The sequence below is a fragment of the Diabrotica virgifera genome, chromosome 3, assembly GCF_917563875.1.
Source record: "Diabrotica virgifera virgifera chromosome 3, PGI_DIABVI_V3a".
Classification (NCBI taxonomy): Eukaryota; Metazoa; Arthropoda; class Insecta; order Coleoptera; family Chrysomelidae; genus Diabrotica; species Diabrotica virgifera.
Window position 1 is genome coordinate 95,352,881 of NC_065445.1, and position 27,843 is coordinate 95,380,723.

Below are 27,843 nucleotides of genomic sequence, written 5' to 3' on the forward strand. Positions count from 1 at the left end.
CATATTTTACTAGTAACCATACGCAGAGCCAAAAGCCTCGATAAGCAGGAGAAATTAATAAAAACAATTCTTTACAATCATCCATCATTCCTGTTTTTAGTGCTGAACCCTCTTAAACTCTAAGCCAGTACATTTGTGACCTGACGATGTTGTAGTCGGGTAACTGTTCTACTGGTCCTACACCTGCAACAGCTGGACATCTGTCGTATAAATACTTGTAGCATACATCTTTCACGTTTTTGGCGGTGATGCTGTTGATTCGGTGAGCCAATTCATGGGGTGGGAGTCTCCTGCCATAGCAGAGTAATTGACGACCTGTGAAATTATAATGCAGAATAAAAGTAAATGTAGATGAAATAAAAAAAAAAACATTAAAGAAATCAGCTGAGTATGAATTAAAAATGACAAAGATAGAGAGAGAGAAAAGATATTAATAAATAACAATAGGGAACTTGCATAAAATTTTAAATTCGAAAAAAATGGTATAAATCACAACAGAACATAATTTAGAACATGTATCAAAGATAAAAAAGTTTTGTTTTTCTTTCGTTTGGCCCCTAAAGACGACTGAAAATTCAACTTATAACCAGCCAGCCAAAAACGCGTCGTGACGTCACGGGATTGTATGTTTACATTCTACACCAATTGTAAACATAATTTTAAATTAGACATTATAAACGTCAGTAGAAAATACAGTTATTTGACGTAACAAGTGTTTTTGATCGTTTGAACTATTCATAGAAAACTTGTACTTTTACAAAATGGTTTCATTTTCAATAGTAAACCTTCTTTCCTTTCCTTCAAAAACTGTATCAAACTCCAATTTTAACAAACGTATATATTTATTACAATGACATACGATAAATGTCATTAGAATATAAATATTTTTCCTTTATTCCCCGACGACGAGCTGGCCAAACACCCAAGTAGGTGGAGGCCAGGGCCGGACTGGCTCATGAAAAAGGCGCCAACCCAAATTCTAAAAAAGGCGCCAACCTAATCTTTAAACAAAGGCGCCAACCTAATCTCTAAACAAAGGCGCCAGAGCCCCTCGTAAGTTTTTGCATCAAACTTTTTATGCAAAAGTAAATCAATATTACTTGTGAATTTTTTTAAATTTAATCTTAATTTAAAACCATTAAGTAATTGACTACTTTTATTGGGAATATGTAGTAAATTATATGAAGATGAGACAAAAATATTGCTTCAGTTTCCCAGTATCCTGTTTATTCCGTTACACTCTTTGGTAGGTACCCTCTGGAGACTCCAAACAAATTTTTGAAAAGTCTGAGTAATTTTTTAACTACTTTTACAGAAGGACATACTGGATTCACAAACATTTAACAATAATCATGATGATCGGTGTTCAACAGAATCTTTTTGAACTTTTTCAAATTTTTAGAGCGCTCTAAAACTCCATATAATATAAGAGTAAACCTCGATAAAAAATCCACAACCACATGGTGTCAGGTGATCCGTGACTAAGTTGTGGATGGTTTAGTAAAAGGCAATTCGGGCATAGTAAAACCGACTGCAAGGTAGAAAACAGGGCGGACTCCTGCTACAAATGTGGCAAGGGGGCACCAGGCACGAGAGTGACTGGTCCGTTTGGTAAAGAGTCCGGTCACAGATCTGACAGCTTACAGTGCGCGGAGTAAAAAAACTGATCCCGGAAAAGCGGAGCCTCAAGAGAGACCCTGTCACAAGTGACGAGGAAAGAGTCGATAAAAGCACCTAGGACCAGGAATCAGAAATCGTACGGGTAAGTCAGTTAGAGAGATAAAAACTATCTAATACGAAGTTCCTTCAAATAAATGTGGGAAGGGCGAGGGCCGCTCACGACGTTGCAGAGGCACTTTCACGAAGGGAATGTTATGACTTGATCCTATTTCAGGAGTCATATGTAAAGTTGGTCTCTCGACAAAGAATCATTAAAGATAGGAGATCTGATGGGAGAGAGAAAAACCTATCAGAATGGATCTACGCCGTGAGGCCTACTGTGCTAAATGACGGTAATGCACCAAGGTTCGTGAGAGGTAATAGTAAATCCTTTATGGACATCTCACTGTTTTCAACGTTACTTCTAAACAGGGTTATAGGCTAGACTGTTTTGGAAGAAGAATCGCTCAGCTTACATAAGTATGTGATTATTGAAATAACGAGCAAAAGGAAGAAACAGAAAGATAGAGATATCGATCTAGAGATTTTTAAATGAGGAGGTGGATGCTTTTGGCTTGATTGGTTCGAGATGCGAGGATGTAAGTTGATCGAGGGTCTGAGTGCGGCACCGGAGTTGGCTTGTGTAAAGTCAAATGGGAGGTATGAAAAGAAACAACCATTCTGGTGGAATGAGTGGCATGGATATCTGAGGACAAATTGTATGAGAGTAAGAAGGGAGTGCAAGAGGTTAATATGGGTGCAACCAGGATATTTGTAAGAGCGAATGAACGAGCGCAGAAAACTGCACATGTACATTAATTTAATGCCAATGCAACGGTGGCATTAAACAGCAACAGCGGAGATTGATACCTAAAGGCGCCCGAATCATAAAAATGGTCTTCGAGGGCGCCGCGCGTTGCATCTAGGCTATTAACATAAAACCCGGAAGCCTTTTTCGAGCTATGTGTTCTAGCATTTGATTATCTGATACCTGACACGAATTGAATTTTGTTGTAGCCACTTGCTTCATTATGTAGGAGGGCGCAATAATCCTATATGTATAATGCAATTATGGATCGCAGAAAACTGCACTCATATATTTTACGCCAATATTGTGAGATGTAATGAGATGTAACACTCTTATATTATTATAGAAACAGCGGATACTGATACCTACGAAAGACGCCTGAATTGCAAAAATGGTCTTCTAGGGCGCTGATCATCGCATCTAAGCTATTTGATTATCTGATACCTAATACAAGTAAGTTGACAAGTTGTATTTTGTTCGTTGTTTGGCTTCCTTATTTAGAATTCTGGGGTACAACATATGTATAATTTAGTATGGAGCCCAAAAACTACACCTACCTACAGGCGCGGATACAGAGGGGGGTCAAGGGGTCCATGGACCCCCCTATTGTATTTAGTCTATAAGCATTTTTTTATTATTTATTATTTTTTTCTGTCAACTCTTATTTTCAAACAATCAGTAAGTAAGTCTTGACCCCCTATTATGAATTTCTAGATCCGTGCCTGCCTACCTACCTACAAAGATGTAAAACTGTTTATATCAGGTATCAGATAACCAATTAGCTTAGATGTGAAGCGCAGTGCCCTCGAAAAGCATTTTTACAGCAGAAACAGCATAAATTGATGCCTACGACAGGCGACCAAATTTTAAAAATTGATTTCGAGGGAGCCGTAGGTTGCATCTCAGCTATTTATTATAATAGAATCAGCGGAAATTGATACCTACAAAAGGCGCCCGAATCGTAGATAAGAATTATCTTCGAGGGCGCCGCGCGTCGCATCTAAGTTATTTATTATATTATTAGAAACAGCTAAAATTGATACTGGCTTCTTTATTAAGGTTTCTGGTGCGCCCTCGGCGCTAAACGGCGAAATCAGAAACAAGTAAAACATTTTTTAGGGGAATGGTAGCTGCATCATATTTGTGTAAAGGTTAAAAAAAAATTTTTTTCGGTGTTTATTTTTTTATGGATAAATACTAACGAAGGCAAAAGGCGCACCGGCCCAAGGGCCGGTTGGCCGGCGGGCCAGTCCGGGCCTGGTGGAGGCCAATAAACTAAAGAAGAAGAAGAATATTCCTAAATATAACCATAAACGGAACGATATACATAGTTAAACTCTGTGACGTCACGGGTAGTTTGAACTATTTTAAGATACCGAAGACTTTAACTTTGTACTTCTAAGTTATTATGAGTTTTTGAAGCGTGAAATTTTGGAAATCTCATTTTTATACAAAACTGAACATTATTATGTAATAAAAAAATGCAAGTTCCCTATTCTGTAATAACAAATCATCACGCAATAAACAAATACATTGTCATGATCTAAGAACTGATATTACAGAACATCCTCATTATTGTAACTTTACAGCTTCTCCTCTAAGTTTCCCTTCTGTTAGAAAGCTTGGCAATTTGCGCAGATTTTTTAGCCAGTAATGTTTTCTTCTACTTCCTATTGATCTTCTTTCACTTATCTTTTCGTATATTTTAAGTTAAATCAATGATATTTGCCTTCTTTCACGGTGTGGCTTAGGTAGAGCAGTTTTTTTCTTTTTAATAGCCATTGCAACTTCTTTACCAGTTTTATGTAATAGAAACCTGTCGATGAATATTCGCAAGACGGTGAAATATGTGTGATCTATCCTATTGTCTGGTTGTGAGACATGGACGTTAAAAACCACAATGCTAAACAAATTAGAAGCATTCGAATTGTGGTGATATCGATGCATCCTAAAGATATCGTGGGTTTCGCACACTTCCAATGAAGATGTTCTTCAAATTATATTGAATTCAGAACATCTGCTCATAAACAACATAAAGAGGAGAAAGACAGAATATTCGGCCATACATTAGGGGACTAAATTCATCTACTTCGCCTTATAATACAAGGCAGAAGATGCAGAAAGGTTTCAGGAAATTGTAAACATGATGACAGCCAACGCCTGAATACATAAACGGCACTCAAGGAAGAAGCTAAGCTCAAGCTAATACAATTGCAAACTCTTCTCTGTCTTCAGCTGTTCTTTTTAGCTGTTCAAAATTTAGCCCTGTCCATTGTCGGATGTTTCTTAGCCAAAATAGTCTTTTCCTTTCTAGCCCACTCTTTCCCTCGATCTTTTCTTTCGCTATTAGTTGCATATATAGGTACTTATTATTTCTCAATATGTGGCCTAGGAATGATGTTTTCCTAATTTTCACTGTTTAAAACTTCTTGTTCCTTGCCTATTATATGTTGCACTTTTTAGACCTCCTTAATTCAGTTGGGCTTACCCAAGTTTTGTTATGTATTTTGACCCGTAGAACACGAATTTTTTGGGTAACAGTTGATCCGGATGTCGATAAGATTTTTATAAGCAAAGAACTTGAGGAATTACATAACAGCGATATTTCGCAAAACAAATGTATTGTATTGTTTGGGCGATTCTAAGCAAAAAATGTAATTACAAGTTTTTTCGTATAATGCATAGTTTTCGAGATAAACGCGGTTGAACTTTAAAAAAATCGAAAAATTGCAATTTTTGAACCCGAATAACTTTTGATTAAAAAATAAAATAGTAATTCTGCTTACTGCATTTGAATGTACAAGTCAAATTCTATCGGTTTTGATTATTTGCATTTCTATAAATTAACTTTTTTGTTGTTAAACAAAGCTATTGGGACCGTGCAAGTTCGAAAAAGCGACACCTGGTTTCTTCGCTCTGCACTTTTATTCGCACTTTTAATTATATTGACCAATCATATGGTCCTGGTTACTGGATAATTGTCAAGGCCATAGTCCAAAAAAAATATTAAGAAGAAAAAATAAGATTTAGGTTATGTTATTAAAACGTAAACAATTGTATGTAGTAAATAAAATTAGTTATTAAAATGCAGTACTGCAAGCAAAATACAATTAATTTAAATTTACCTTTATATAATATTTGCATATCATATCAATATTGTGAAGCAATATATAATTTTTCTTCTTAAATGACAATAGGTATGAAATGTACGTCAATGTGACAATTTCAATTGACAATATGAATTATTTAAAAAAGTTGCAATATTTCTCCGCTATTCACGCACGATCGTTTCGCGTATCCCTTCCGAGTACTTGCACACCGCGAATAAACACATAGTGTTTCCTGTGCCCAATGCATGCGTTTTAATGTACGTAATCTACGTAGAAATTGTCTGTATGCGCGCCTACTCGTTCGATTTTAAACGAGGAATGCATTGAAAACATCATTTAAGCACTATGTGTTTATAGCTTTGTTTAACAATAAAAAAATTAATTTTTAGCAATGAAAATAATCAAAACCGATAGAATTTGACTTGAACTTTCAAATCCGGTAAGCAGAATTGCTATTTTATTTTTTAATCAAAAGTTACTCGGGTTCAAAAATCGCAATTTTTCAATTTTTTGAAAGTTCAACCGCGTTTATGTCGAAAACTATGCATCCTACGAAAAAATGACCCAAAAAATGTTTTGTTTTGCGAAAAATCGCTGTTATGTGATTCCTCAAGTTCTTTGTTTATAACAATCTTATCGACATCCGGATCGACTGTTACCAAAAAAATTTGTGTTCTACGGGCCAAAATACATAAAAAAACTTGGGTAAGTCCATCTAAATAAAGGAGGCCCTTGTATCCCCCTGGCGACAGGACTAATACAAGAGTATTATTTGTCTGATGTATTATAGTCATGTTAATACTGCATAATACAGTCTGTTCCAACCAAAATTTGACCCCCCCCCCCCCCAGAAACTCAGAAACCAAGAGCTTCTTTAATATTAAAAAAACACGTCAATTTATATTGGGAGGAGGACGAATTTTCATGCAAAATTCATGCCCTCAAATGTAACTACTGCCCAGTATCAACCCCTAGTTTTTTTTAAATAGCAGGTGTGGTCGAGTGGCACATCATTTGAAAGGTAATTTTTTTCTCTACATGACACTCTATTTTTTTGTTAATTTACTTAATACATTTGAAGACGATTTTGGACTTAACAAATTTATTATAAATTAATTAAATCCAAAATTATCCTTAAAAAGTTATTCCGCAAATTAAAAAAAAATAGAGGGTCGTGTAGAGAAAAAATGTACCTTTCAAATGATGTGCCACTCGACTACACTTGGTATTAAAAAAAAACTGGGGGTTGATGTGGGGCATCAGGGGTTACATTTGAGAGCATGAATTTTGCATGAAAATTCGTCTCCCTTTCAATAAAAATTGAGGTGTTTTTTTTTTAAATTTGTAAATAAACTCTTGGTTTCTAAGTTTCTGAGGGGCGGGGGAAGGAGGGGGTAGGGGGGGAAGAGTTTTGTATCATCAAAACTTTCAACATTATTGGTAAAAAGAATACCTGAATGTATTTTCTTAATCTTACTTTCTGGATTTTGGTTATGTACGTATCTACTTCCGATGTTCTAGTCCAATTTTATTATAATCATTAATTATTTATCACTATATTGTCTTCTACTGCTATAATATATTGGGTAGATTCTTTGTAAACCTTTGTAAACTGCTTCAACCTTTTTTATGTATATTCAACCTGTCATGTTTTGTTGTAGCTCCGCATTTTCTTCACACTGTTTTAAGGAAATTTTCTTTTGGTATTTTGAAGTTGTACTTCATATTTGATATTGTGTTTCTGTTGACATTTATTTTTAGCTTTATATATAACTTTCGAAAAAACTTAAATATTTCTTGAGGTTTCAGTCACTATTTCCTTTCTCATTTTATACTAAATTATCTTCATATTTTCTATTGTATCATGTTTCAGTTTCATAATGTATCGTATATTTTTATCGGTTTCAATGTGAAGATAAAATTAGATACAAAATTGGCGTTCATATTTTCTTAGTTTCGTAAGTTGACTATCAGTGTTATTAAGGCAGTTATTTCAGAAGTACATAAACCTAATCATTACTGATATATCTGAAGTTAGACAGCTTTGGATCAAACTTGGTGCCTCAATAGGTCTCAATAGGCCTCAATACAAAACAAAAATATAGTCATCTTTGTTACTTTTGATTTTTTTTTAGTTTTGGACTTATTTTACAAATCAATACAAAATCTGTTAAATGTAATATAAAATATAGATATTGCACTGAGTAAAATATAGGTTTATATTATTACTTACCAATATCCTCACATACTGCACTAGTAGTGTCAAGTTGAAGAAGAGTGTTGGCAGTAAGAAGAGCTTTAGCACGCTCAACTTCACCTTCAGTTACGGAAGTGCAGAGTCTCATGAATTCTTGTTGAATGTTAAAGACCATATCCTCAATCTTAAGAGGATCTGAGACGAAATACACTCCCCACAAACCAGTATCCTAAAAAAATGTTAAAGAATTAATAATAAGACTATTTTAATTATACAGTAATCACCACTCTACTAGACACACGGGTACATTGAGCTAATACAGTCCTGGACCCTTCACTTGTTGCACTATTTACGTCTAATGACGTCTAGAACGTAGAAAATGTATAGAAACAGAATATAAACATAGAAAGTTAACAGATTATAGAACAGTTGTATCTGAAATTTATAGTTGTCATTGTGTTAAAGTTGCAAAAGTTATAAAGCATTTTAATATTGTTAGTGTTTGAATAAAGTTATTTTAAAGTAGAGTAACAATACTATTAGTTAATGTATTTTTGAAGTTATTCTTTAGACCCGAGGGTGAATTTTTATTTTCCTGGGCGCATGCGCACACCGACAGTATGGTATTAGTCGGTCAAACGTTATACGGGATCTGATTGGGTGTTAAAATCATCTGTCAATAATTGTTCAATGTGGAGATTATGGATAAACAAATGTTGTGTATATTAGTTTTTATTGTTGTGCTGGCAAAGAAAAAAGCAAGTTTATAATTGTAGTGACTTTTTAAATAGTTTTTAAAAGCGACAGGTACGTAATAGTTGTAAATGTTTCAGTATCCTAATAAAAAATTACATAGGTAGGTACCTACCTATTTGGAAAATTTAAAATGAACCTACCAAAATAGTATGTAATGCTTTGATTTACGTAATTTGATTACCATCAAAATTTCTATCAATATTCACCTAATATATTGTTTTCTTACTCTATGTTTTGTTGTATTTTATTATTTCAATTCTGCAAAAATCAAAATAATTTAGTTAAATTCAGAACTGTCAAAAGTTTAAACCGTTTAGTTAGTCGATCTTCCCACATGATGCATGTGAACCCCAATAGAAGCTTTTATTTTTTTTTATACATTTTATGATTGTAATTATATTTATTATATAATTTTTTTTCAGAAAATACGTATTTAGTTAAATTTTTTTCCGACAATTATTGTTCAGAAATCATTTGTGGCATTTTTCAATGTGTTTGTGTGTGTGTGTTTTATTCTTTTATTTTTTTAATTTTTGGTATTGTTTTAATAAAAATTTTTGAAAAGTAGTAAGTATTAAAATTAGTTTAATATTTAAATACAATATAAATAAACTGTTTAAAGTATATTAATTTCGTTGAAATCATATAATAGAAGTATAACTTCTTACGTGCGTACAAAGTACACAAACATTCTTTTATTTGTATGGAAAAACAATCATTTTGAATAGTTTCATGAGCCACAGGACATGAACATGACATACATGAAAGTCACAGTTGGGAACTGGCCGGATTAGTCCAAGCCTAGGAATTAGGTACCCGTGTGTCTACTAGCGTGGCATTTACTGTAAGAGTTATACCAGCAAAATGAAACAAAAAATTAAATTTGAAAATATGATTTACCTTATAGCAGGTATTGAAGCTTTGGTAGGAATGACACAAGTCACCTTCACCACTAGCTCTAGCCAAGTTGGTAGCATTCTGTTTGGCGGAAGCTTGGGACCTGTCCCAAGCACCCAACAAAGTAGAAGCAACCATCAATGTGAGGGTATCAGGGTCGGACCAACCAGCCCCTTCAACAGCAAGAGCAATGTGTGCCAAAGGCAGGGAATCATCTCTGACTCTAATTTCTGATCCAGTGAAACGACATGGAGCAATTACTGGAACTTTTCCTGGATATGTATTGTCTAGAATATAAGAATTTATTGTATAAATATGATGTATATTAACATCTGTATAAACAATATTATCACCCTTTGTTTTAAAATAAAGGAAGTTTGAATAAAAGATACTGGGTTAATTTAAAACAAAACCTTTGAGATATTTAAATTTTGATTTTAAATCAGTACATACAGTAGAACCCCACAAATCCGAACTAATTGGGGACAGCCTGTTCAGATTCCGAAAAGTTCGGATTATCTGAAAGTTAACATAACTAACAATTCAAAGCTTTCGTTGCATTGATTTTGAGTCGCTGCACCTGTCTTACTCTCACCCTATCCCACTCATCTCAGATTGATGTCACTAAGCCAGTGTCGTTTGGATGGATTAATAGTCCAGTTTTTAAGAAATGGTTTGTAAAACAATTTGTTCAATCCGTTTCCAAATTCAATAAGGAAGAACATATGTGATGAAATTAAAGCTGTTTTCCTACCAACAAATGTGACCACATTATTGCAAACCAAGGACCAGAGTGTTCTGCAGTTTATAAAACTGTACTATAGAAAAAAATTTGGTACGGACTGTATTAGAAGGCGAGGAAAGTTCTATTACTGACAACCTGGAAAAAAAACATTGTAAAAGATGTCATTTATCGGATGGCTGAGGCCTGGACAACTGCCCTGAGACTTTAATTAGACAATCATGGAAGAAGTTGTTGGTAGATTTACAATTTGAAGAAACTCCATTTTTCCAAGCTCCATAAGGTACAAGATAACCTCCTAGAAGACATACATCAACTTCCAGGATGTGAAAACGAAAAAGGAAAGTGCAATTTGAAACAGGCTCGAAGAATCACAATCTAAATATCGCAAAAGTCCGTCTCTGTCGTTATAGATAGAAGTAAGACGAAATGTACTTCCCAACGCGTTCTCTTAGGCCACCCACAAGAAAGCGGAAGGATTAATATTTTAAGAAATTCTAGACGCCTAAGCTGATAATTTAGCTATTGCAGGCAGTAAAATCACAAAGAGACTTTAGAGCTCGGAGACAGCTTTCCTAAAAGTATTTACTTTGCACAGGATATGCCTCATAAAAAGAAGAATAGGAAAGATTGCTAAATGTTTGAGTGATAAAAATCTAGGAATTCCACAAAATTACAACGCAGTAACTTTCGTGGGAATCCTTAAACGGTTACAAAAAGGACACTCGTGGTGATTGGCCGAAAAAGAAACGTATGATCATAATAAGGCTGGTCTAAACATTATTTTCCAGCTATGTGATTGGTACGAAAATTTCGGAATGATGATTATTGGTCAAATTAGGTGATAGCTGTGAAAAAAGGAGGTGAATATAGAGAGCAGAGAGGAATCTTGTCCGAGATTAGGACAAGAAGAAATCAATTAAGTTCTAGCGGTCATGCAGTGAAGACCTGAATTCTTTTTTTTGTCTGTGCCTAAGTAGACAAAATGGGATCTTAAAGATTCTGTCGTGAAAATCGCAAGTGCGATATGTTGTCTTAAATACCATACCGGTATATTCTCTGTGTTGTGCCCGGTACGATTAAAGAATAGTTTTCTTAGTACGGCGTGAATATGTTTCGTGCAAACAGAACTTAGTTCAACTTTTGCGGATAAGATTTCCGTTTAATATGTCTCATATAAACCGCACTTAATTCAATCTTCGTGGAACGCAGTTCCATTTTTTTTAAAGACAATGGTCTAAATAAAATATGTTTAATTATCAAGTCAGTGAGAAGTATCACTAATAATCATGAATGCAGTTATTTTCTTTTCCTAAAACAAAAAGAACTATGGAATTTTTATTTTTCGTATAATATAATAACAATTATGTAACAGTACTTTAACTCTAAAAAATGAAAGTGAAAAGTGAAAGTGATTTCGTCGTATCCACAACTCTTGTGAGCTAACCCGATTCCAGCTGTTCAACAACAATGGATCATCACCAGGTATTTTGCAATAAACTGTTTCGTTCCTTTTTCTTTTTTTTGAACTTTAAAATGAAACGCGAAAGACTTATTTTTTTTATTTTTCTAATCAACTCAGTTTAATAACAATTTTCTATCTAAATAAATGGTAACTATGTTTAAACTTATTTCGTCTTTTTCTGTTCGCACAATCCATCTATGTATCCTTATTGTATTAGGAAACGCAGCCTACCACAGACAACAAGGGTAAGTACCATTAGTAGTCAAAGGGATACCATTTTTTTCGTAACATTTTTGTAATTTTTATATAGATAAATAGCAATAGATTCTGATCTATTAATGGCGCCCAAAAAATTAATAATTTCTTTTCTTTAGCTTAAATATTGTTGTATGAACTCACACCCTAAAATCTCTTGATGATTAGAGCCGCCGGTGCGATTTTAAATTATGTAGCACGAATTTTTTTCAAGTTTATGTACATCACATGTTTATCTAATTTGTCGTGCATCAAATTACAGAATGGATTGAAGCTGATGACAATGGACACTAAGAATTTACGGATGAAGACATGGCAGACTTGGTTCAACCTCAAGGCAGCTCTAATGAAGATGAAGAAAGCGAGGAAGAAGTTTCCCTGCCAGATCGAGTATCACACACGGATGCCACTGAAGCTCTGGATGTGGCTCTACGTTATGTGGAGCAGAACTCTGCTGCGTTACTGGCCGATGTAATGTTTATGAGTAAATGGTTCAACATCGATGCGTCAAGTCGGTACACCTCAATGCGTCAGAAGTGACCAACTTCTTTAAGAATGCGTCTTAAGAAGAAGGGCTGCAAACGTTCTCGCAAGAGTGTGGACAATATTTTTGGGCTCAAGTTGACTACAAGAGAACTGACGTAAGTTTATATGTAACCTTTATAAACACTACGTATAAAGAACATATTCATTTTAAAGAAATTTTAAATGTCAAAGTCCTATCAATCATACATTTTTTATGGTTTTGCTCTGTATAATAAACATGTTTTTAAGTTTTGACTAGAATTTTTTAAATTTTTTTCACTTTCCGTTGCTTCGGATTAGCGAGGTTCGGATTTGCGGGGTTCTACTGTTTCACTGAGAACTAAAGTATGTGTTCTACATTGTACTAGATTAGCAGAACCAACCTACCTACAACTTTTTGCAGTAGTAGTTAACCTTCGTAAGCCGGTGCGGGTGTAGCTGCACCCCAGACTTCTTTTCTCACATAGCTTTTTTAATACATTTTTGCGATTTTTGTCCATTTTTTATTTGCATTAAATTCAATTCTAAACGCATTCCACCCATTACAGCATTTAAAACTCATTGTGTTTACATGCTTTTTTGGAAAAGTGACTGTGGGGTGCAAATGCACAGTCATTAACATTTGCCGTAATATTAGTCCAAGTAATGAAGCTTAAAATAGGACAAAACCTCGCAATTTTTACAGAATGGATCGATGTGTTTGAAAATTTGAGAATAAGTAGTGGATAGTCCAAGGATCAAAATCTATATGATGCTGAAAGGGGCTTTTACCATGGGGGTGGTTGTCACCCCATCCCGGGGGTGGAAATTTTTTATTATATAAAAAACTAAGCAAAAAACGTTCGATACATTTTTTTGATAAAATTAATAGTTTTCGATTTATTCGCTATCGAAAGTGTTAGTTTTATATCGAAAAAATCAATGTTGTTAATAAGTTTTCGGCTAATAACTCCAAAAGTTTTCGTTTTATCAAAACAACTTTACTTAACAAAAATGTACCTTTTGAAACAATAAACAAAACCGTTTCTTTTAATTTTTTTTTAAGACCAATAGTAATCGAGCTATACATTATTAAATGTTTCTTCTTCGTCAAATGCTAAATACTGTAGTTAAGTCAAAAGACGGGAAAACTATGCATTTTTCGAGGATAACTTGTTCAAACTAATTTCAAGCATTTTAAAATATCTATCTCCAGAAATAAAAACAAAGTCTTTAGCTCAAAAATTAAGTGACATATATTGAAAAGAATGTTAGTCCCTACTTTTTTTCAGGGAAAAAGTGATCCGAAGCAACCTCCTAATCACCACCCTAATTAAAATTAGTCATTAACCTTATTTGGTCTTCTTTATTTTTATATTATTAATAGGTTCTAGAAGTTTGACCTGCTTAGAATGATTAGTTTTAAAAAAAAATGGAGTTAGAAGCGAAGAACGAATTTTTGTAGTTTGGAAAAAATTGTCTTTTCTTAAGAATAGAAAGATTAGCACCAGAGATACGAAAAAATGTTTAAATATGAAATTGTAACTTATTTAATTCTCAAGAAACTGGTTTGCAAAAATTTTTACTGCAGCAAAAATTGAGTGAGCTATTGATAATAATTAAAACTTGTAATAACATGCAAAAACCACCTTTACCAACCCTTTCAAAGTCACCTCTTTTGCGACTGAGGATTTTAAAAAGAATTACTATTAATAGGCTTATAGACCTTATAAAAACCTACAAAATTCTTTTTTGCCAAACTTTCTAAGATAAAAAATAGAAAAGTTACGGTTAAAAAATCAATATATTTTTTTGAAAAAAAAAAAAGGAGAAATCCAATTGGAAGCATAATAATGTAAGTTAGCGGTGTTTTTAGTCATTGGCCTTATTCATTCTTCTTTATTTATGTATTATTAATAGATTCTAGAAGTTTGACTGGCTTAGAAAGATTAGTTTTTAAAAAACTGGAGTTAACAGCGAATAACGAATTTTTGTAGTTTGGTAAAAATGTCGATTTCTTCAGAATAAAAAGATTAGCATCAGAGATACGAAAAAATGTTTAAATATGAAATTGTAGGTTATTTAATTCCCAAAAAATTGGTAATACGGTTTTCTACGGTAATAATTGAGTGAATCGTAAATTAGTATATTATTGAAAAATACTTATTTTTTCGATATAAAACTAACACTTTCGATAGCGAATAAGTCGAAAACTATTCATTTTATCAAAAAAATGTATAGAACATTTTTTGCTTAGAATGAATGTTTTTATCAACTTTTGCGGTCAAAATTTAATAAAAAATTTCCACCCCCGGGATGGGGTGGCAACCACCCCCATGGTAAAAGCGCCTTTCGGCATCATATAGATTTTAATCCTTGGACTATCCACTACTTGTTCTAAAATTTTCAAGCAAATCGATCCATTCTGTAAAAATTGCGAGGTGAAAAGCTTCAGTTCCTGGACTATATCTTAAAACTTATAATTGTTTTCTCAATTCGTTTGTTTGATTAATAACAAGACTATTGTGCCAGAGAAAAAAGCCGAGTCCCTGCATTACTGTATTGTGTGTAAAAACTTTGTTTACGTAAGAATCTAGGCACCATCTTACGAGGGTTAATATACTAAAACTTTAGATATGCAGATAACGCCAAATGGCGTTCATCCTCACAGAAAGAGAAATAAGAAGACACCACATGGTGGCTTCCACAGCGAAAGTGTTAGAGTACTTACTATACTTACTTGGAGTATTTTATATTATACTTACTTAAGGAACCCAGATGGCTCTCAGCGAGTTTCACTAAATCTTGGTGTTCAATTCCACCTGCTCCAGCAACAACAATTCTGCTAGATTTGTAGTGGTTGTCAAGGTAATTTCTAAGGTCTGTGGAGTTGATTGACCTAATGTTGGCAGTGGGGCCTAAAAACAAATTTTAATAATCCTATTTATTAGTTTTTCACATTTTTGTTTTTCTTCTATACATAATATGAATTTATATGAATAATAAAAAAGGGTTGAAAAAGTCTCCATTACATAAAACAATTTTTAAACAAACTCTAACATGAAGTAAAACCATTTCTATGTAATAGGTATGTTTAATAAAAATCTTAAAATCTCCCAATGGATTGAATAAAATATGTCCATTCAGAACGTTTTCGGACATCAGTCCATCATCAGTGAATTCAAATACTTGCTAAATGTTGTAATATTGAAAAGGCTAAACGCCGATTTTAATAGATAACCTCTGGGAACATGGTGAAACTCTAAACAAGAAACCTTAACCAACCATTTTGGGCCAACGAAAACAATTTTTGTTAAATACATTTTTCATTAGGTAAGATAGCCAGAAGACGATGGTTCAGCCCATTGACAGAAAACAAGACTCGAATACACTGGTGCATCAGATCAACCTATGAATGTGAATTACTTCAAGAAATGAGAGCTTGTGGCTAAGTGTTACTTCTCCATAGGTCACTACCGGAAGTGCAGGTACACTTAAAAAATCGCAATATAGATAGATATACAGGGTGGTTCATCTTATTCGCCTTGGTCTCTGTACGGAAAACCACTTGATATTTTAAAAAAATTTCTTCACAGAAATATACAGGGCCTTTAATACTACAATCTAAAAATAATGTGAATTATACAGGGTGCTCCAAAAAAAGAGTGGTATATCAAAGTTATATTTTTTCTTATGAAATGCCCTATATCTGATGACATTACTGAATTGACCTTAAAAAATAAGCTATACTTTCATAAGGGTTCCCTATACCTAAATACAAGGTGTTTTTATTTATTTCGATTTTTATGAAAATGTAAGGTTTTAGAAGAAAATAAATATCTACGAATCTAAGAATCAGTAACAAATTCTTTCTTGGATCTTAATAATAGACTATTTAGCATACTTAAACAGATGATTACTGCAACAAAATTTCTTACAGGTTGGTCAAAATATGAGATTGTTCTATTAACAAATTCAAGCTGTAATAACTTACTTATTTTAAATAGAACACCCTGTAGCTTACTAGGCTATCGCGTAGACAATTTACTTAGCTTTCAATTTATATTAGGGTTTCCTATACCTATCTTTTACAGGGTGGTCAAAATATTAGATTGTTCTATGAACAAATTCAAGCTGTAATAACTTACTTATTTTAAATGGAACACCCTGTATCTTACTAATCTATCGCGTAGAAAATTTACTTTGCTTTCGCTTCTTATTAGGGTTTCCTATACCTATCTCCCTTAATTTTTTAAATGTTTAAAGATTTCCTAATTTGTAAGCTTTAAAAATTAGAATTAAGTACCTATGTCGTGGTTATGTACAACACATCACCTACACCGGCAATATACTTAAATATCTTAGTCAAGATACTTTCGTTAATAAAATTCATATTTTTATCATTTAATCCACAGAGTGTTCTTATTTAAAATGACATATAGTAGGAAAAATGAAAGAATACCCATGAACGAACTTATAAAACACGCCGTATTTTCCTGTCACCGTGTCATACAAAAAATTGGCCAGCGCAAGTACATGTAATAATTATTATTACATGTACTTGCGCTAAGCAATTTTCTTTGTGACACGGTGACAGGAAAATACAGCGTGTTTTATATGTTCGTTCATGGGTATTCTTTCATTTTTCCGACTGTAGTCGATATTCTATTCTTTATAATGGAAGATATATAAAATCTCTTCAATTCCATGTAAACATTCTCAGTACACATGTTATTCTGTAGATGTAAATTCCCATGTTATTCTGTAAATACCCATTTTTACATATTTTTGTATAATAGGCTCGTTTGTAACTGCGATTCAAAGATTCAAACAAAAAGTGGTGTTCTTAAATTTACTTAATAACCGTTGGTTTAAGATATGGAAGGTACTTATACTTAATGAAATATAATTTAAATATCTTCCAGAATACGGCATCTAATATAGGGTATGCAGTTTAATATAAACATATTATTCAATGTCACATGTAGGCCAAAATCAACTAAAATAATACAACACTCTGTGTGATTACATGATAACAATGAAAATTTTATTAATGACAGTATCATGTCTAATAGTCCAGAACGCCACTGCGCATCCGCTAGGAAAAATATTCCGATTCAGATTTTTTGCACAATCTTACTCAAAGAGGACCCCTTTTAACAAATTTGCATGTTGCCAGGACCAAATATGGGTCAAAAATTTTTTAAACGTTTTTTTGTTTTTTCCTAAAATTATTTTTTTTCCATGGAACAAACTTTTTTTAGATTTTTTGGATTATTCCAAACAGAAAAGGTCTTTAGTGACTTTTCTCTAAAGTTGATAGTTTTTGACATATAAGCGATTAAAAATTGAAAAATTGCGAATTAGGCCATTTTTAACCCTCAAAAAGCATGTGAAAAACTTAAAATTTGAATGTTGCCAAGGTAGGTAGATATTCTTTAAACATCGATTGATGAAATTCCGAAGAGTTTTTTGCAATACAGTATTCAAAACTCCTTTGTTTTTTAATTTCTAATCACGCGTGCGCGACACTATTTTCCACCGTTGCATGTGTAACCTATACAGTATGGTGCAAATAAAAGGAATATATTCGTTATTTCGTAAACCGGCGACTTTAAGGAAAAAACCCGAAACAGATCGATTTTTATTTTTAAGTTATGATATTGTGTCATATATGGTATACTAGTGACGTCATCCGTCTGGGCGTGATGACGTAATCGATGATTTTTTTAAATGAGAATAGGGGTCGTGTGGTAGCTCATTTGAAAGGTTCTTCAATTCTCTATTCAGTAATGTAAACAATTACATAATTATTTATACAGGGTGTCCAAAAACTTTTATTAAATTAAATTATTTGACAAAAAAAGAAGTAGTATAAATAATTATATAAATGTTTATATTACTGAATAGAGAATTGAAGAACCTTTCAAATGAGCTACCACACGACCCCTATTCTCATTTTAAAAAAATCATCGATTACGTCATCACGCCCAGACGGATGACGTCATTAGTATACCATGTACGCCACAATATCATGACTTAAAAATAAAAATCGACTTGTTTCGGGATTTTTCCTTAAAGTCGCCGGTTTACGAAATAACGAGTTTATTCCTTTCATTTGCACCATACTGTCGGTGGAAAATAGTCGCACGCTTGATTAGCAATTAAAAAACAAAGGAGTTTTGAATATTGTATTGCAAAAAACTCTTCGGGATTTCATCAATCGATATTTAAAGAATATCTACCTACCTTGGCAACATTCAAATTTTTAGTTTTTCACATAGTTTTTGAGGGTTAAAAATACAAGTCAATTTCACAAATTTTCAATTTTTAATCGCTTATATGTCAAAAACTATCAACTTTAGAGAAATGTCACTAAAGACCTTTTCTGTTTGGAATGATCCAAAAAACCTAAAAAAACTTTGTTCCATGCAAAAAAAATAATTTTAGGAAAAAACAAAAAAACGTTTAAAAAATGTTTGACCCACTTTTGGTCCTGGCAACATGTAAATTTGTTAAAAGGGGTCCTTTTTGAGTAAGATTGTGCAAAAAATCCGAATCGGAATATTTTTCCTAGCGGATGCGCAGTGGCTTTCTGGACTATAAGTATATTGCCGGTGTTGGTGATGTGTTGTACATAATATGTAACCACGACATATTTACTTAATTCTAACTGTTAAAGCTTGCAAATTAGGAAATCTTTAAATATTTAACAAATGAAGGGAGATAGGTATAGGAACCCTAATAAGAATTGAAAGCTAAATAAATTTTCTACGCGATAGGCTAGTAAGATACAGGGCGTTCTATTTAAAATAAGTAAGTAATTACAGCTTTAATTTGTTAATAGAACAATCTAATATTTTGACCACCCTGTAAAAAGATAGGTATAGGAAACGTTAATACAAATTTAAAGCTAAGTATATTTTCTACGCGATAGACTAATAAGATATAAGGTGTTCCATTTAAATTAAGTAAGTTATTACAGCTTGAATTTGTTAATAGAACAATCTCATTTTTTGACCACCCTGTAATAAACTTTGTTGCAATAAGCATCTGCTTAAGTATGCTAATAAATAGTCAATTTTTAAGATCCAAGAAAGAATTTTTTACTGATTCTTAGATTCGTAGATATTTATTTTTTTCTAAAACCTTACATTTTTATAAAAATCGAAATAAATAAATCAAAACACCCTGTATTTAGGTGAAATATGTTTATGAAAGTATAGCTTATTTTTAAGGTCAATTCAATAATGTCAACATATGTAGGGCATTCCATAAGAAAAAATATAACTTTGATATACCACTCTTTTTTGGAGCATTCTGTATAATTCACATTATTTTTAGATTGTAGTATTAGTGGCCCTGTTTATTACTGTGAAGAATTTTTTTTTAAAATATCAATTGGTTTTCCGTACAGACACCGAGGCGAATAAGATGAACCACCCTGTATAAGGTTTTCATTAAAATATTCTATCCATTTTTAAAAATTATTGTACTTTCGTTATTTCGCCGCCGCCTACGAAAAGTATAACTCCGAAAAATGCCGGTAAGAGTAGAACTTTCAATGAACGCCGCGAAAAATATTATTTTTGATTATATGATTGTGAAAATTATAATCCCTACTAAAGTGTTATCGCAAAAAATTATTTTTTGAGGAGTATCAGCAAAAAACATCATTTCTGTTTTTGGGTCCACGAAAATTATAATTAGTAAAAAGTTATCAGAAATAATTGTTTCGTCGGTAGAAACAGAAAGGGAATAATTGTTTTCATCGACATCTATTATGAATTACATCTTTTTGTTATAAATATTTTGGGAGTTATAATCTTCTTGGACACGCATATAAAAAACAATTGTATCGCTAACACTTATCAAAGAGTTAGTATTTTCACTGGAAATGTATTAGGAATCACATTAATCATAGGTAAAGTTGACACCATCTATCTATCGCCTGTCGGCAAATTCAAACAAAAATATAACTCCAGACCATCTTTTACCACCTTTAGTCCAGACAAATTAATACATGTATTTAATATATTTTTTACCATCAAAAATGAGATATTTTAATCAAATATTGTATCAAATGTAATTTGCAGAATAATTTAGAATTACGTTCCGCTAATGAACTCGCTTTTTTGTCCTTCAAAGTAGAAAAAAGTTTCAATTATATTGCTTAATAGTATAATTGTCTAACAATTTTAACTGTACTAATCCCCAAGTATAAATTTATAAGTGCTAAACTGATTGATTTACGATGAGTAACCGGGTTGTAAAAATACCTGCATGTGCCTAGATAAAGGGACATCTTTACTCGAATTTCATAACATACAAATATTATCTCTTTGAATTTGCGGACGGGCGAAATATCGATGGACCCGACTTTACCAGCGATTTATTTGTGTTTATTTACTAAAAACAAAGAAAATACTATAAAAGTAAGCACATGCGCTCTTAATGATCATGTCAACATTTATGTACACAAGCTTCAATATATTGATTGCTGCCAAAAGACTTTCATCACAGGGTTAAAATATGGGGACAATAAAAATGTTAGATTAGCATCTCAAAAAATGAATAATTACTGGTTCATAAAAAGGTGTATGTACATATTTTATAAATTATATTTTAAAAAGTACTTTATTAACACAAGTTGATCAATAAGTAGAACAAACTTTACAGAATAATAACCAGCCTTTGAAACATGTGTATGAAAAAGATGCTAAATGTTTAGTGGAGGATTTGCTTCTTTTAGTGATGAGACACATTTGATAGTAAAGACAATACCAGAAACGAAAATATTTGGTAGATCAAATATATTGCCACAAAACAATTACCTAAGATAGTATTAGCTAAAGGTGTTCCTTGGTAAGCAATAGCATGTAAATGATCAAATACAACTTCTTGTAAATTAGATTCGACTTCTTGCATTTCCCTAAGGATTACACCTCTTTCTCGTTCGATTTCAGCCTCTCCCAATTTGGCATTCTGGATGATATCAGCCAAGATTTCTATGGCTTTTGGTACATCTTTGGCTAAACATTTGGAATAATATACTGTCTGCTCTCTGCTTGTGTAGGCATTCAATTGGGCACCTAGGTCTTCAATTTCAATTTCTAACTGACTTTGGGTTCTTTTACTGGTACCCTAAAATATAAACATTCAATAAGCGTATTACTTTTTGCAACCATGTAGTTAATTTTGATTAACAAACAAACAATACACAAATTCCAGGTTATACAATTCAAAAAATTTGATAGATTTTTGAAAATTCTGCTTGTCTCTCAGCATCTCCTAGTTTTTAATGACATTAAAATTTATATCAACCGAATTTATTTCTTTTCAAAATTTGTAAGGCTGTAGAATTATGAATGTGAAACTGGTCTGCAATTGCTCAAGAATTTATTGTAGGATTTTCAATTAATGCTCTTAATACACTGATTTCGTTTTGATTATATATTTTATATCTAAATTTTATATTTCAACATTTGTTTTCAATATAGATTTCAGTCCTATACAAATAATTTCTCATAACTTTTGATATAAAACAATTAGAGAAGCAGGAATTCAACAGTTTAGAATTTTCCATTGAGTTTCTTATTTTTCATTTGATGGTTTACCACCTGGTATATAAGGCGAACACAGGTACTTATACCCATGTTGGACAATTTATTTCTATACAGTGATAACTGGCAAAATAATGGAAAACATAGTATGCCATGAAATAAAAAGAGATGAAACTAATAGAGGTGTAAAATTATCAATACAAACCTATAAATTTACATTATTTTCATAGTTTCACACTTTTAGATGTATCAAAGTCAAACTGTCACAGGAGAATTTTATAAAATTCGTGTTAAAACTTTAACATCAAACGATAAAACTTGAACATGTTAAAGTTTGTTGAGTGCCAGAGAACTTGGCAAATATTGATTATTTAATTCAATAATTGAGGCGCTCAGAGCAACAGTGGCCTCTAACCCACAACCCACAATTTTACCAAAACGCTTTTATTACATTAAAGTTACCCCTTATGCAGAGTGGCTCAAGCAACCACTGCTTGAGCCACTCTGTATCTGAAAATACTTAAATACGAGATAACTTTAATGCAATAAAAGCGTTTTGGTAAAATTGTGGGTTGTGGTTTAGGCCACTGTCTGAGCGCCTCAATTCTAAAAGCTAGAAAAATTAACCACTGTGTCATGCAAGAGATAAACATAGAAATGAATGGTAGAAAAAATCGTCTAAAGTTGAGTTCGCCATTGTTGCATTGTATAGCCTCATATTATATTAGTGGATAATATTCCTTACCTTAAATGCCATGTGTTCCATGAAGTGAGCAACTCCATTATTTTTATCATCCTCATACCTACTGCCAGCATCAATCCAAATACCTACTGTGGCAGTCTGGGAACCCCAATCTTCAGTAGCAACTCTGATACCTAAAAAGGGATTTCATATTTAATATCTTGATATTCGATGTAGTAATTAAGTTGAAGATAATGGATCAAAAAAGTTTTGTCAATAAATAAAGAATTAGACTAACGGTTGGCTGCGTCAACGGTGTAGTAATGCACTGTGGCAAAGGTTCACTACAGGACATATATGCCTCGTAACACACTTAAGGGGGAAGTCTACTGTGACAAGGGAAAAAACAGGCCGATTTTCCGGATTTTTTTCTAACAAAATATGACTCTTACATTAAATTAATTTAAACCGCCATCTTTATTATATATTCAAGTACAGCAGACTCGCGATTATCCGAGTCTAGGTTATCCGACGCCCTCGGTTAACCGAGGCAAAAGTCATAACTGGTGAGTTACAACTTTCAACCTTGGCGCAACATCGCCACATCAAAAAGAGAAATGATGCTTACGCAAAAATCCACCAAAGACGTTTTAAAACAGTAATATTGATAAGGTAAATGATCTTTTATATAGACAGTACTGTCTTAGTTTTGTCATTAAAATATCCACAGTTATGTTGTTTACTATGCGTTTTTCTATCAGTATAACCAATCTCAGTGTTAACCGAATTTTTTTTCGTATCCGAGGTAGTCACGGTTCTAATTACCTCGGATAATCGCGAGTCTACTGTATTTGTAAAAAAAATTTCAAGTTGAAATATTCAAAATTGCCGTCATGGCACTCCTTCAAGCGCAGGTCCGTTTTTTTAAGTGCCCAAACAGTGTACATGAAATCTCACGTCTGGGTGATCTGAAACAAAAAACAAAATATGGTTATCATCTACATTATATTGACTCTCGTCTGATGGAGACATTTTTTTGATATCGTTTTTTGTTTAATTGTTATATACAATAATAACATAAAATTTAGGCAAAAAAATAGAAAAAAATTTCAAGAATTTTTTTTTCGGCGTCAAAATTTTTAATCGACAAAATCCTCTGTCAGATGATAGTCAATACTATGTAGATGATAACCATATTTTGTTTTTTGTTTCAGATCACCCAGACGTGAGATTTCATGTACACAGTTTGGGCACCTAAAAAAAAACGGACCTGCGCTTGAAGGAGTGCCACAACGGCAATTTTGAATATTTCGACTTGAAAATTTTTTTACAAATACTTGAATATATAATAAAGCTGACGGTTTAATTTAATTTAATGTACGAGTCATATTTTGTTACAAAAAAAATCCGGAAAATCGGTCTGTTTTTTCCCTTGTCACAGTAGACTTCCCCCTTAATGTAAGTTTATAAATATCTCTAAATATAGCCAAGGTGTTAAATTTTTACATGATTGAAAAATATGATGACAGCCTAGTATGAAAACCTCGTATCTCATTTTACAGGGGAGACTTTAAACTTAATTTTTGCATATAAAATATATGGGAAAAATGTATGTATAACGATCTAAATCTGCTCAGAAGTAAAATTTTTAAAAATAGTTTTTGGTTAGACTATGCAGAAATTCAGTTTAAAGTCTCTTCTCTAAAATTTTCTGTAAAATGAGATACATTTCTGTAAAATGAGATATGGGCCATTCCACGAACATACGCCTGTTTTGGATTACTTTGACAACGAATATTTTACTGTGCAACATAAGAAGTACGAAAGTAAATGGCGCTAATAATTATTCCAATAAACAACAATGTAATTTGCAATTTACTTTCGTTCTTCTTATTTTGCACAGTAAAATATTCGTTGTCGAAGTAATCCAAAACAGGCGTATGTTCGTGGAATAGGGTATACAAAGCTTTCATACTAAGCCATCACTAAAAAACATAAATTCAATTATTTTATTTACAAATTGTCCAAGAATATAGCAATCCTGTACTGCTCTAAGGAATGTGATGAATTTTGATGTTCATCATTACTTTCTAGATATGGGTTGGGAAGTTGTATAATATGGATTTCTCCATTTGCTAAAATCACTGCTTCTGTATAAGATCGTAATCTTAATAATGTAATTTTCTAGGTTTGGTTAATTTAACAAATTCTGTACTCATTCAACTAGTTGGTCAGTTGAATGAGATGATGTTGTATGTTGTAATAATTATATGGAATTAATTTACTATTTTTGCTGGGAATTAACTATAATTTTAATTTAGAATGTCACTAAGAGTGGAAATTGAAATGTCAAAATAAACATTTTAAGCAAAAATTGTAGCAATTCACAGTAAAAATAGTAAATTAACAACTTCATTGTCCAAAATAATTATTATTAACAACTTCACTGTCCAATAAATCATACAATACATTTAGTTTTAGATTAAGGTTCGATTCCGACAATGATTGCAGACGTCAGTTGAAGTTGTCACGACAGACTTCACTACTTTGCACTATTAATTTGTATGAGACTGATTCCGACATCTGACTGCAATTGCTGTCAGGAAGAACATCAGTTGTTAATAATTATACAAATTAATAGTGCAAAGTAATGACGACTGCCACGGTGACAACTGTAACTGCAGTCTGCAGTTGCTGCCTATAGTCATTGTTGGAATCGTACCTTTAGATATAGGCAACTGAAGTGCTAAAATCAAAAATATTGCTTATTCTACGATCATTGTTAATCCACTGTAATGACGAATGATGGCAGAGGACATAGTTAGAATCAGCGAGTATCAGGTGCATTAGAGAGGGAAATAGGAACCATCTAGTACTAGATACGAATACAAAACCACCGGACAGACTTTTTTAACATTTCGCAGGGACTAAAACAGGAAGATGGGCTGGCCCCAACATTGTTTAACCTGGCACTAGAGTATGCGGTTAGGCAAATGCAAACTGGACGAGGAAATCTACTGATCAACCGAACGGTTCAACTGGCCGCTTATGCTGATGATATTAATATTATGAGTAGAACATCAACAGGAGCACAGGAAACATATGCAGAGTTAAAAACACAAACAAAAATGCTAGGTCTGGAAATTAACACAGAAAAAACAAAAATAATGACTCAGACGAGAAGAAATATAGTCCCAGAAAACATTATACATGAAGATGACATTGAAACGGTTGAAAAGTTTACATACCTGGGAGTAGAAATATATGCCGACGGATCAGAAGATGGAGAAATAAGGAAGAGAATAACGCAGGCAAACAGAGCTTATTTTGCCCTCTCCCATATATTTCGGTCAAAAAGTGTCCACCGAAATACAAAGATGAGAATCTATAAAACCTTAATTCGACCAATAACATGCTATGGCAGTGAAGTCTGGGTGCTGAAAGAAACATCCAAAAACAAACTCGACACATTCGAAAGGAAAGTACTTAGGAGAATACTAGGACCTGTGAGGGAAAACGGAATCTTCAGAAGTCGATACAACAACGAGCTTTATCAACTTTATAAGGAAACGCCCCTGTCAGACTTCATTAGATTACAAAGATTGCAATGGGCCGGACATGTGATAAGAATGGGAGAGGATAGGCTACCAAAACGAGCACTGAATGCTAGAATGCAAGGAAAGAGACCGGTTGGGAAGCCACGAAAGCGCTGGGAAGACACAGTAAACAGCGACGCACAAGCCCTTTTAGGAGTCCGTGTATGGAGAAGAGCAGCCACAGACAGGCAAGGGTGGAGGCAAAAAATAAAGGAGGCCAAAGGCTCAATTTGGGCTGTAGTGCTGTAGAAGAAGAAGAAGTACTAGATGATGCGCAGTGTTACTATGTATAGGTTGTACATCTAATTTAAAGCTAGACAGTCTATATATGACTCAAGGAACCTAAATGTGCTCATAATATGTATGTCCATGAATATGATTCCAGGATAGGTGCTATTTTAATATTAAAATAATGTTGGATGTGGTAGATAGACGGTGATAGATCATTTGTGAGGAAACATATCCCCCAACTAAAGGGAATATAGATGTCAAAACATATTGAATGTGGGTAATTTGAAATCAACAAATGCGCCTTATTTAGTAGTGGAAAACTCGACCATAGGATGCAAGAGAATATTATAACAGACGTATGTTAGATTATATTAAGAAACTAACTGAGTGAAGTTTAAGTCAATTTTTTATATAAGTACAAATAAGCATGAGAAAACATGTAAAGAGAGAAACAAACATATTATACTGGTAGCAACACTGTTCATTAACACTTTAACTCCTGGGACTATTTATCCTCATAAGTTGTCACAGCCTGACCACTTTTTGTGGGTTGAGTAAGTTCTATTCTTGTGTATCAAATTAATCAAATATATACACATAGGCTCAGGGAGGAGTCAAAGTGTTAAATATCGAAAGGTTTGCACCAAATAGAACTGGCTATACTTCTGTCGGTAATTATACTTGACCAATAAAACTTATCGATAACATTATTTCGTATAAAAGTCATACAGTTAGCGAGCCCTCAAATAAGTCTCTTAAAAATATTACTCAGTACACCTTTGTGACATAACACATAACCTCAACTTTGTAAATTATTATAATCTACATACCATTTTTCAAAGTGCTGACTTTTGTTGGTGGTACATTTAGAACAACAGTTTGTGAATCTGGCTGGGTGGCTGCTCCTCTAATAATATTTTGTCTACAGGCCTAAAAAGACAAACCAAATATACTCTACTTGTCAAACGTGATTACGTAATAAAATAGTAATTTGAATTATGTATAATACTTTTACTGGAGGCAATACTAATTCTGAGTTTAATTTTAAACATATAAAGATACTTACTTTTAATGCAGTTTCGTATTTAGGTAATTTTGCAAAAGATCGAGAAAACTTTAGAATTGACGCCATGTTGACAGTCTAAATGTGAACAGGTCCACCACTACAAATACCAGGCAAAATAAAATTTCAAGTTATAGGCATATTATAACGAATCTGTTGTCATTGAAATTTTTTTTGTATTATAACAAAGTGTATATTTCTGCATTTCTAGATATTTTTGCTCATTTGGCCCATATTTTTCGGATTAAACTCAATCTTATAACACAAAGATATATTTAAGATGTTTTTATAAACTTCACTTGTTCTTTGTCTTTC

General features: G+C 33.0%; 1 protein-coding gene across 1 annotated transcript; it reads right to left on the reverse strand.

Annotated features, from left to right (window-relative positions):
• Nucleotides 1-100: 100 nt before the first annotated feature.
• LOC126881946 (mitochondrial-processing peptidase subunit beta) lies at nucleotides 101-27,698 on the reverse strand. Its single transcript, XM_050646688.1, has 8 exons — nucleotides 27,532-27,698; nucleotides 27,296-27,395; nucleotides 22,702-22,832; nucleotides 21,228-21,537; nucleotides 15,159-15,311; nucleotides 9,431-9,714; nucleotides 7,811-8,003; nucleotides 101-315 (listed from the first exon to the last, which is right to left on the reverse strand). Exons 1-8 carry the CDS (start codon nucleotides 27,595-27,597, stop codon nucleotides 113-115), a joined length of 1,440 nt encoding a protein of 479 aa, XP_050502645.1. The 5' UTR covers nucleotides 27,598-27,698; the 3' UTR covers nucleotides 101-112.
• Nucleotides 27,699-27,843: the final 145 nt, after the last annotated feature.